Source organism: Nicotiana tabacum, chromosome 1 (assembly GCF_000715075.1).
Source record: "Nicotiana tabacum cultivar K326 chromosome 1, ASM71507v2, whole genome shotgun sequence".
NCBI lineage: Eukaryota > Viridiplantae > Streptophyta > Magnoliopsida > Solanales > Solanaceae > Nicotiana > Nicotiana tabacum.
In genome coordinates, this window is record NC_134080.1 from 221856976 (window position 1) to 221869720 (window position 12745).

At 36.0% G+C, this 12745-nt stretch overlaps 1 protein-coding gene across 1 annotated transcript; it reads left to right on the forward strand.

The window, feature by feature from the left end:
- The first annotated feature begins 4481 nt into the window (after window positions 1-4481).
- On the forward strand, window positions 4482-7429 carry LOC107794067 (uncharacterized). The gene is made up of 8 exons (XM_016616523.2): window positions 4482-4832; window positions 4931-5018; window positions 5106-5191; window positions 6137-6215; window positions 6311-6370; window positions 6680-6801; window positions 6926-6997; window positions 7077-7429. Exons 1-8 carry the CDS (start codon window positions 4621-4623, stop codon window positions 7177-7179), a joined length of 822 nt encoding a protein of 273 aa, XP_016472009.2. The 5' UTR covers window positions 4482-4620; the 3' UTR covers window positions 7180-7429.
- Window positions 7430-12745: the final 5316 nt, after the last annotated feature.

A 12745-nucleotide genomic window follows, 5' to 3' on the forward strand; every position in this document is an offset into this window, starting at 1 on the left:
ATATTCCTTTCTTTTAATATAGCATTTAGTAGTACGTAAATTCTGGTAATTTTCTTGAAGTCTAATATGACCTCTAGCATATGCATGATTTTTTTTTTTAAAACTAAAAATCAAATATTAGATAACCCAATATTTGTAACAACAGATATTTGGCATGCAAGAATAAAAATTATATGAAACAATTATTGTTGTTAATAAACTATGTTAATTTAAAATATATAAAAAATCATCTTTGAACTATTACGGCTAATCATAACTTTACATTGCATTGTTAAAGTTATATTTTTAGAAAAAAATTAAAATTTTAAACAATAAAAATTAGCTTGCAACTCTAAGCTCCTTTAAAATATTGCACAAATAGATTTAATCTTTATTTTTTGTATAGAAAGATTTAGTCTTTCGCTATGGTTTAATATTTATTTTAGAACCCATAAACTTCAAATTTTAGCTCCGTTTCTGATATGAAAACAGATATCATGCTTGAATCTTCAAACTTCGTTCCTATTAATTTCTATTGTATTCTTATGTGGAAGCAAATAGGAGAAACTCATTTTCTAATTATTTAAAGAGACAATATAAAATTGAAACTAATCACGCCCTTAATCTTCAAGCTAGCATTTCATAGATTTTCAAATTTGTTTTGAAAAATTGGATTTGGGTGAAGTTGGATTTGAAAATAAAAATGTGTTTGGACATATATTTTCAAAACAGATTTCACTTTTTTGGTACAAAAATGATCGTTTTTATAATGAACTACATAATATACTATCGGATGACTGAGAAGACGAATCATCATTGTTACAAAATAATAAATGGTGAGATCTTTTATAAAGTACAAAAGTTTGGGGCAATTTTTAAAAAATATAATAGTGATGAGTTGGCTTTGGGATTTGGGTTTTGGGTTTTGGGAATTTACCAAAATGTAGATAAAGCTATGGCCAAACATATATTAAACTTTTTTCTTTCTATACCATATATGAAACCTTATTACCAAAAATGTGCATAGTTTCATATTTACCTGCCATGTTCACAGTTTTTCTACAATTATTATACCATTCATTAAATACTAATTATTAGGAGCTAATTCCTTCCTAATTAGGCGCGCTACAAATTAGGAACAAAATATTCTAATTGATTTAGCGACCTTCAAATCAAATTTGAAACGCAAATCCTATATCTTCAATTTAAAGTCAAATTACATAGACTCTTTTCTGCAAAAACTCTATTCTTCGATATTTTTCTTTAAGCCACAAATCAAAAAAAGATAAAATCGTCAACAAATTCGAATCAAATTGTAGAAATCAGTTCTGCAAAAGCTCAGTTCGTCGACATTCTCTCTACATCTCTCTCTATTTCTCAATCGCAAATTTCAGTAATACAAAGCAAATGAAAAGAGAGCAGCAACTCCACCATTGACAACCATTAAAAAGCTTGAAAACTTTGAATTCAAATTTGGGTTTTCAAAAATCATTATTTGTTTGGATTGGGTGTTGTTGAAAATAATCGAGAATATGGTTTGGAGTTTATATCTCAATTTTGAGGGGTATTGGTGAAGATTAGACTTGGTTTTGACTGAATTTCAGATTGAAACTCGAAGAAGAAGAAGAAGAAGAAGAAGAAGAAGAAGAAGAAGAAGAAGAAGAAGAAGAAGAAGAAGAAGAAGAAGAAGAAGAAGAAGAAGAAGAAGAAGAAGAAGAAGAAGAAGAAGAAGAAGAAGAAGAAGAAGATTCTGTTTTCACAAATAAAAACGGCTAAAACTTCTACAAATCTTCTGAAAAAATGCAATTATGTCAAAAATCCCAATTATGCTACAATTAAATGGAAATTGGGATATAAAAATTCAATGTACCCAGTTTGTAGATATTTTGTAGATAAATTGTAGATTATTTGTGTTCTGATTGTAGATGCATTATTTTTTGTTTTCACAAATCCAGAACGACTAAAACTTCTACAAAATCTTCTGCAAAAAACGTAATTATGTCGAAAATACCAATTAAGCTACAATTGAATGGGAATTGGGATATTAAAATTCAATGTACCCAGTTTGTAGATATTTTGTAGATAAATTGTAGATTATTTGTATTCTGATTGTAGATGCTCTGTTTTCACGGCGCATGTAATATGTTTACCTTTTACTCTTAACTTATCCATGATCCGGCAGTTACTTGTTTATTCCCTTTATCAAATCTAATATATGCTACTTGCTTTCATTAGCGTGCAAAGATGAAAGAGTTAGCCAGGCACCGTACCTTACAGCTACAGAAAGAAGAGGAAGAACGAAGTAAACAACAGAAAGCCAAAGCTCTTGCTAAATTGGAGGAATTGAATCGCCGTATGCAGGCAGGTGATGCTTTGTCTTAGAAGGCTATAAAGGATTCGTCACCTGATGTTATGAGGCAAGATCTGGAAGGCTCATTACCCCCTGAACCAGTGGTGCCTAGTATCATTATATAAACGTGGGTGAGGGTGAGGTTTTGGGAGAGAGAAACGTGGGAGGGGTGAGATATACGGTACCTTGAATTAAGGAGGGATATATACTGCATTAATTGTACCCTTAAAATACACTATGGTATAGAATTGGTAATTTGGTATACTAAGTGTAATTAAGTCAAACCTTAAATATTGAGGGTAATAAGGTTTTCTACGTGGCATAGGAATGTAAAAATTCCAACATATATTTACCCCCAAAAAAGCCAAATATATTTTGGTAAAATTTATGGCCAAACGGGGGTAAAAATTGCGTGGGATAACCATTTTTTAAAGTGGTATTTAGTTTTTATCCAGTATTTTTAATGCTGAGCAAAAGTAGCCACTAGTCTATTAAAATTAATATAAAAAGACAATATTACCCTTTCTTCTATCTCTTTTCGATGTTCTCTTCCTTGCTAGTGAACCTTCTTGGCTTTGACCCCGCCGCACAGTAGTGAACAACTTTCACCTTCTCAAGTTCCACATTCTCTGGACGACGCCACAATATAGCTAATACCAAGTTGCCTCTATATCGACGAGAATTGAGAAATATCAAAAGACAGAAACGATGTTACATTCATTTAGCAATGTTGATCTCGTTATGGGTTCATTTATTGGATAGAAGTGCTTTGGTTCAGAGTATCGATACAGATATACATTCTTAAGATTTGTAGTATGGGTTACTACCGTTTTTGGTTTTATTTATTGGAACAATCAATAGCAAGTTACGATGATTCTGAAAGAATTGTGTGCACTTTATTTGACATCAATCTTATATGAAAATTGCAATTATTTTTTTCTATTTTTTTTGTGTGAAAAGATACAATAACGTTTGGTTTTCTGCTACGTTATGGATCCTGAACTTACAGTTACAAATTCAAAAGTTAAGGACACTTGGTGCTAAACTTCGAGTTCCAAGTTCAAAAATTAAGGACATGTAGACCTGAAGTTAAGTTCAAAAGTTAAGGACATGTAGTCCTGAAGTCCTAAACTTAGAGTTCCAAGTTCAAAAGTTAAGGACATGAGCAGAAGGGTATTTTCATCCGGGTAGTTAAAGTTTATTAAAGTAGTGGCTAAAGACTAAAGACATTTTAAACAGTGGCTTTAAAATAAATATATGTGTTATTAGTAGCTAACCGTGCACTTCCCCCAAACGGGTCGTGAGAGTAATCTACATACAAAAGAATATAGGATCCAAAATCTAGCATGTTATCTTATACTCAGTGCCGGCTGAAGGGCCAAGCAAATGAAGCAATGGCTTTAGGCCCCCAAAATTTTGGGGGCCCAATTTAAAATTAATACTATATTAATTCTATGGTAATTTCCTTTAAGAAATATTAACTATCTATGGTAAAAGATTATAAGATATGCATAAAATAGGAGAAGAATTATTTTGTCAATGTGATTGATGATGACTAGTAGTTAATTTATATTCTAATATTAATATTTTATTTTTTTTCTCATAATAAAACTTGTATTTTATATTCTCTTTTTTCCCTTTAATTACTAAGCTGTCTATTCTCTAAAAAAAAGGAATGAAAAACATGGAATAAATTTTTATAAAAATTTTATTATTCTGAAGTCCTCGAGCATTACAACAAACAAGTTAAAATAATAGAATTTATTCTGATATCAAATTATAAGCTTCTAGAATCGTGTTCTATTATTCTAACTTTCTATTTTTGAGCTTTAGATTTACAATATATATATATATATATATATATATATATATATATATATATAGTGCACATATATCAACTATAAAGCATTAATCAAATTAATCAATGTGAATTTCTTTTTAAAGATTGAGACCTCCTAATAATGTTTGGCTTTAGGCCTCCAATATTTTTTAGCCGTCTTTGCTTATACTTCAATAATATTCTATGAGATTATTATTTTGACTTTTAGAGTGATAGTCCTTTAAATCTAATGCTTAATTACTTTAATATTCTCCATTAAACATTCTATTAAAGTAGAGATATAAATAAAGAGATTTTATGTCCAATTTGAAAATAAAATAAAAAGCTTGAATTCTTAAGCAGAGTATTCCTCCAAGATAAAGCTAAGAATGCATCCAATGTCTTTTACACATCAACAATTCCTCCACTTTAATCTTCCTCAAGTGGCGCCGCCGGCGCCGGCGCCGGCGCTATGGAGTGTCTCTTCACGTCCTTGGAATGTTTGACGATTACTGCTGCTGCAGCTTCATTTTTCAATTCGGGAGATTTAAGTGCAGATGCTACTAGTAGTAGCAGTGCCAAAGGGTCGGGAACCACCGCCAGAGGGCGGAGGCTGTTGAAGGTCAGGGAGGAGAAGAGGAAACGTGAATATGAACGTCTCCACAACTACCCTGCTTGGGCCAAGTCTTTTTCTTTCTCCCTTGATTTTATTCTATGTTACATGGCCTAGTCTCCACCACGGTCGGTGCTTGAAACATTTCGTTTTTTGTTTGTTTTTTCAGAGTGCTAGAAGATGCTTGTAAGCATGACACAGAGCTTCGTGCTGTGCTTGGTGATAGTATTGGCAATCCAGAGCTTATGAGGAAAAGGGTGGGTGCTATTTTATCCTTTTCTAAATACTCCACTTTTTTATTGATTAAATTTCAATTAAATTTATCCTTTTCTCCATTTTGATAGGTCGAAGAAAGAGTTCGAACCAAGGGCCAAAATTTTTACAAGTCTAAAACAGGATCTGTGCTTACATTCAAAGTCAGCTTTAGAGAGTAATTAAATTCTGACTCTTCCGTCTTCTTAAAATTCCCTGGTGTAGTGCACTTCATTCTGTTAAATATAAAAGCGGAGAAGAAGAATTAGTCCATGTCTTTGTTCACTTCTTTAGGTGTCACACTAAGGTTATTTTGTCTGACAATATAGGGTTCTTGTCAAAATTGCTTTGTTCGACGGGCTAATAGTTCATTAAAATCTCTATTTGGGCCTATTGCGCGTGTGATTGTAGCAACACAGGTCCTACAACTAAAAAGAAGGTATAGATCAGGAAATGCACTGGAGTTAATCTGAGTTATTATAATTCAAATACATGGCCTTTTGGTTTGTTATTCGTGCTTTATATTTCTTAACATCAGCTGTCACAAAGCTGCAAATGCTTTGCAGATATTTATAGGCCCTTATACAATAAATTGTTCAGCAGTTTTAGTTGACTGTCTTTGTAGAACATATATGTTTTTGGTATGAAGGAAAATATTTTCGTCGGAAAATGTTTCTAGTGCCTGATTGGTGAATGAAATATACTGTGTGGAAATAATAATTATTATGGATAAATAGTTTCAAGTATTGGATAGTTTACTTTTTGAGCAACTACTCCCTTGGGGAAATTTTCAGTCTTCTCGAGTAAGGGTGTCCCTTTTCTTTACCTTTTTGATGGGTTTATTTTGAATATCCCTTATCCAAAAACCCATTGAACCAATCACACCCTTATGCATATTCTATGGCTACAACAGGTCTGTTAGATGTAGTGGTGCACCCATCCCCATCAAATCCTTGGTCTGATGCTGTCCGTGAGGTCTGTTCGGTCATGAGCTTGGGCTATGACACTAAGTTAACAATATAATCATTAAACTGAAAATGTTGCCTATTATTGCAATATTCTTTTTTATTCTTTGCTATAATGTTAAGATATATCACTCACTGCATCTAACTTGAATTGTCAGTTTTAATCCTCTTGATTCGTACATATGGTTCGAATTATACGGCTCACCATCTGATCGAGACGTTAACCTTCTCGGTAGTGTATGTTGTTTGCTTCTCTGTTCTCACATCACATGACTTACTTTTAGCCTATTGAGTTTGATAACTTGAGGAAGATCTTTTGCTCCTAATGGCAGGTTATCCAGGCATGGTATGTCATCGGCCGATTAGGCGCATTTAACTCATCTAATTTGCAGGTGAACACCTGTTATTTCTGTGTCCTGCCGTTGTTTAGTGTTGTCATTCCCATCACTCTGCTTCCTTAGCAAGTAACCAATCATTAAGTGGAGTACATACAATCATCGTCCTTTAAGTTTTTAATACCTCAAAACAAGATGGTATTAGGTCCAGTTGTAACTGTATGAAGTTATTAGTTCTATTCTGTGCTTGATCATTTTAGTTCATTCATCCCCTTTTTTCTTTTTCTGAAATTTTTGATTGCAAAGAATTGAACTCTCCCTTTAACATGATTGGGTAAGGTTCATATTTGTGTTAAATGAATGCAGCTGGGGGGTTCATCGTTGGAGTTTGATCCTCTTTATGATGCAGACAAAGGCTCCAAGGTGATGCCTTCATCGTTCCATGACATAAGTAATGTTGAATTCCAGGACAATTGGGGCAGAGTTTGGTATGCCTTTCTTTGCACCTTTCTCATTTAAATTTACAAATATTTCGTTAAAGATTCCTTGTAATGCTTCTTTTCTTTAGTGTGGAAAAACTTGCTTATTTCAACTTGGTCATGTGTATAATAGGGTGGATCTTGGTACAGCTGATTTCTTCTCAATTGACGTACTTCTCAATTGCTTGACTGTATTGAGCTCAGAGTAAGCGTTTCACTATCAAATTTATGAGTGGTTGACATCATCTTAGCTGAGATGCTAACATGTGTAGTTCACTATGCAGATATTTAGGCATTCAACAAGTGGTTTTTGGTGGTCGTCGGATGGGTGATTGGGAAGAGGGAATGACCAATTCTGGTGACGGATACAAATATTTTGAAATTTGACGGAGGAAATGCAACAAAATCAAGAATCAGCTGGGAGGAAATGGATAGTAGATTTATCAAGCAAATGAAATATTTAGCTCTTCAATTTGAAGAGAGATGTAGTTTTGTAGTATTATCCTTATGATACGATAGTATTTGGGATAGGACTCCGTTACTGTATTAATGATAGTAGTGAAGTTAAATGATTAGAAAAAGTGATTAATGTGCAGAGCTAATGATAGTATATCTATAATAGCTTTTTCATACTCAATTTCTCTAGCCCCCCTTGCGTTTGGATGTAGTACATCAATTCTGGGATACTTGTGGCCTGTTTCCTAGAAAGTAGTAGAAATAGGCAGCTACTTGGAGATTTGTATGTAATAAAGAGTTGGGATTAAGGATAAGTTGGTGTTATACTTACATTACTTCCAACATTTTTAGGATTGGAGACTTGTATGTTATAAAGAGATAAAGAAACACACAATTTAATTTATTGAAGGCTAAATATGCTTAGCCAAATATCATAATCAGAATTTACCGTAACTCAAGGATCAAAAGTTCATTTATCTCTTTAGTAAAATAAGAATTCTCAAAATGTATTTTTTAGTTTCTAATGAGGGAGCAACAACAACAAACCAGTATAATCTCACTTAGTGGGGTCTGGGGAGGGTAGTGTGTACGCAGACCTTATCCCTACCCTGGGGTAGAGAGGCTGTTTCCAAATAGACCCCCGACATCCTTTCCTCCAAGAACTTCTCACCTTGCTCTTGGGAAACTCGAACTCACAACCTCTTGGTTGGAAGTGGAGGTTGCTTACCATCCATCAGAGCAACCCCTCTTGTCTAACGAGGGAGCATAAGACTGAAAATATTTTAGTGTTAAAATGGTAGGAGCATGTGAAATCTGTAGGTTATGCTTTGAACTTTTACTCTTAGAAGAGGGACAATTGTGATTTCTTTTTTGTTGCTTGTATGACTTCCTACAAGGTGTCTGATGTTTACAAACGACCAAACTCTGAACTATGTCATGCTAAAGCTTCACATGATGAAGCCTCTCACATTTCTGACAATCGTTGTACCTTAGTGCAATTCACTGAGATGCTTAGGTGTCGGTTAACTCAAAAACTATTTTCAACATGCTGTTAAAATTAAGGGCTACATACTTGTGACCGTTACTGTATTAAAACAAAAATGTTAGAAGAATAAAGAAATCTAGAAAACAATAAAGAATCAGAAATATGTAGGGTCTGGGAAGGATAACATGTACGCAGCCTTAACCCTGCCTGCCCCTGGAAGGGCTGAGTAAAATTAAAACCTCTTTAAAATGGAAAAACTATGTGCAGTTTGTTCATTTTTTCTGCTCTCAACAGAACTACATTGCCCTTTCATATTTTTATGGGGAGAGGTAATACCAAAAATGCTAGTGTGCATCTAAGTCAAAATATGTGCAGGTTCTAAACTTTTATGCTCGTAAAATGCACCCTGTTTCCTGTTAATAACTGAATCAACATATCAGGATTGTCAAATATTATTATTATTTTTTATATGTTACCCTTTCAAAAATTTTCTTTTTTTTTCTTTTCAGAATTCTCGAGTTCCCTATTGTTTCTGTGTTTCACAGGTCAGAAGGTGCATCAACATCAGAAACACGAAGATTACGAAGAAGAAGCATTAGTATAACTCCAGAAATTGGTGATGATATTGTAAGGTCAATGTTTCTGCTATAATGGTCTTATCAACAGTGCTTACTACAGCTCTATTATACATTGGCTCATTTTTCCTGTACAAATTTTGTGCAAATCTGAATGTGTTGATTCCTACTGTGTCATTATACCTATCTTCCTGGCAGATTCCAAGAAGTTTCTCAACTGTGTTTTATTTGAAAAAGTTTATAAAGTTTTTCATGTTCACAAACAGAGGTAATTGCTATAGAAGCAAGAAAATGTGTTTTTGTTTTTTCAGAAAAATCAAAGCAAAGCTCATTGATTTTACTTTGACCCTTCTTTCTTAAATTCTCTCTGAAATTTAAAGAAATTTCTATTTTTGTTCCTTTTCGGAAACAGCCTCTTTACCCTCTCGGGGTAGGGTAAGATCTGCGTACACACTACCCTCCCCAGACCTCACTAGTGGAATTTCACTAGGTCGTTGTTGTTGTTGTTGTTCTGTTTTTGTTCCTCCCTTTCTTTTGTCTGTAAGCTTTTTTCCATAATTAACCTTTCTTATTTTATTTCTTATTCCATATTTTGCTTGAGTTTTTCAAAAATTTCTCTAACTTTATTTTGTTTTGCGTAAGCTTTTATTATCTTTTATATTATTTTCTTGTTTTTTTAAATTGTTGGTGTCATAATAACTCATTTGCCTAATACATATTACTTTATTGAAATGTTATTATGTTTAGATACAATAACAACAACCCAGTATAATCCCACAAGTGGGGTCTGGGGAGGATAATATGTACACATCGACAAGGGACGATATATTAGTACTATCAATAGACTCATAATAACATAACATAACATAACATAAAATAAAAATAACAGCAATATAAGAAATATAGGAAATACGAAAAAGATGGAAGATATAATAATATCCAGCAGATAAAGCCCTGCATCAGTAGCTGACCAGTAGCATCCTAAGACTAACTTCTAACTGGCTAGTCTCACTCTAGTGCGCTGTAGAAATACTCACAACTTCCCTCTAGCCTACAACCTTAATGCTCGACCTCCATAATTCCCTGTCAAGGGCCATGTTCTCAGTAATCCTAAGTCGCTCCATGTCCTGCCTGATCACCTCTCCCGAATACTTCTTAGGTCTCCCTCTACCTCTTCTCATGCCCACCACAGCCAGTCGTTCACACCTCCTCACCGGTGCCTCAGTGCTCCTCCTCTGAATGTGCCCGAACCATCTGAGTCTTGCTTCCCGCATCTTATCCTCCATGGGGGCCATGCCCACCTTCTCTCGAATATCTTCATTCCTAATCTTATCCATCCTTGTATGCCCGCACATCCACCTCAATATCTTCATCTCTGCTACTTTCATCTTCTGGATGTGTGAGTTCTTAACCGGCCAATACACGGTCCTATACAACATGGTAGACCTAACCACTGCTCTATAAAACTTACCTTTTAGTAACGCTGGCACTTTCTTGTCACACAGGACTCCCGACGCTAACCTCCACTTCATCCACCCCACCCCTATACGGTGTGTGACATCCTCGCCGATCTCCCCGATCCCCTGAATAACTGACCCAAGGTACTTGAAACTACTCCTCTTAGGAATCACTTGAGAGTCAAGCCTCACTTCTACTCCCATTTCCGCCGGCTCGGCCCCAAATTTGCACTCGAGGTATTCCGTCTTCGTCCTGTTCAACCTGAAGCCTTTAGACTCAAGGGCTTGTCTCCAAACCTCTAGCCTCTCGTTGACGCCATCTCGTGTCTCATCAATTAGAACTATGTCATCAGCAAATAGCATGCACCATGACACATCTCCTTGAATATGATGAGTTAGTGCATCCATCACCAGGGCAAATAGGAAAGGGCTGAACATAGACCCTTGGTGTAATCCCGTAACAACCGGAAAGTGCTCGGAGTCGCCTCCTACTGTCCTAACCTGAGTCTTAGCTCCATCATACATGTCTTTAATCACCCTAATGTAGGCCGCCGGGACCCCTTTAACCTCTAAGCAGCTCTATAAGACCTCCCTAGGAACTCTGTCGTACGCTTTCTCTAGATCAATAAACACCATGTGGAGATCCTTCTTCTTATCCCTGTATTGTTCCACCATCCTCCTAATAAGGTGGATAGCTTCTGTGGTAGATCGCCCCAACATGAACCCGAACTGGTTGTCTGAAATAGACACCATCTTTCGCACTCTCACTTCTACCACTCTCTTCCAGACTTTCATGGTATGACTCAGTAATTTGATACCCCTATAGTTGTTACAGCTCTGGATATCGCCTTTGTTTTTATATAACGGAACCATTGTACTCCACCTCCACTCTTCAGGCATCCTATTAGTCTTGAATATAACATTAAACAACCCAGTAAGCCATTCCAAGCCTGCTCTTCCCACACACCTCCAAAGTTCAACCGGAATTTCGTCTGCTCGGTAGCTCTGCCCCTTCTCATCTTACGCATTGACTCCATGACCTCATCAACCTCAATATCCCTACAATAACTTAATTCATGGGGACTGTCGACATTCCTCAATTCACCTAGTAAAATATCTTGATCCCCTTCTTCATTTAGGAGTTTATGAAAGTAGGTCTGCCATCTCCTCTTAATCTGGTCACCCCCCATCAAAACTTTGCCGTCATCATCTTTTATGCACCTCACTTGGTCCAGATCCCGATCCGTCCTCTCTCTCACCTTAGCGATTCGGAATAACTTCTTTTCCCCGCCTTTGTTCCCTAGTTCCTCATACAGACGAGCAAAAGCTGCTGTCTTAGCCTCCGTTACTGCCATCTTCGCCTCCTTCCTAGCTACCTTATACCTCTCATTGTTCGCTCTCTTCTCCTCCTCACCAGGGCTCTCTATTAACCGTAGGTAAGCTTCCTTCTTTCCATAATTAACCTTTCTTATTCTATTTCTTATTCCATATTTTGCTTGAGTTTTTCAAAAATTTCTCTAACTTTATTTTGTTTTGCGTAAGCTTTTATTATCTTTTATATTATTTTCTTGCTTTTTTAAATTGTTGCTGTCATAATAACTCATTTGCCTAATACATATTACTTTATTGAAATGTTATTATGTTTAGATACAATAACAACAACCCAGTATAATCCCACAAGTTGGGTCTGGGGAGGATAATATGTACACATCGACAAGAGACGATATATTAGTACTATCAATAGACTCATAATAAAATAACATAATATAACATAAAATAAAAATAACAGCAATATAAGAAATATAGGAAATATGAAAAAGATGGAAGATATAATAGTATCCAGCAGATAAAGCCCTGCATCAGTAGCTGACCAGTAGCATCCTAAGACTAACTTATAACTGGCTAGTCTCACTCTAGTGCGCTGTAGAAATACTCACAACTTCCCCCTAGCCTACAACCTTAATGCTCGACCTCCATAATTCCCTGTCAAGGGCCATGTTCTCAGTAATCCTAAGTCGCTCCATGTCCTGCCTGATCACCTCTCCCCAATACTTCTTAGGTCTCCCTCTACCTCTTCTCGTGCCCACCACAGCCACTCGTTCACACCTCCTCACCGGTGCCTCAGTGCTCCTCCTTTGAATGTGCCCGAACCATCTGAGTCTTGCTTCCCGCATCTTATCCTCCATGGGGGCCATGCCCACCTTCTCTCGAATATCTTCATTCCTAATCTTATCCATCCTTGTATGCCCGCACATCCACCTCAACATCTTCATCTCTGCTACTTTCATCTTCTGGATGTGTGAGTTCTTAACCGGCCAATACACGGTCCTATACAACATGGCAGACCTAACCACTGCTCTATAAAACTTACCTTTTAGTAACGCTGGCACTTTCTTGTCACACAAGACTCCCGACGCTAACCTCCACTTCATCCACCCCACCCCTATACGGTGTGTGACATCCTCGTCGATCTCCCCGAT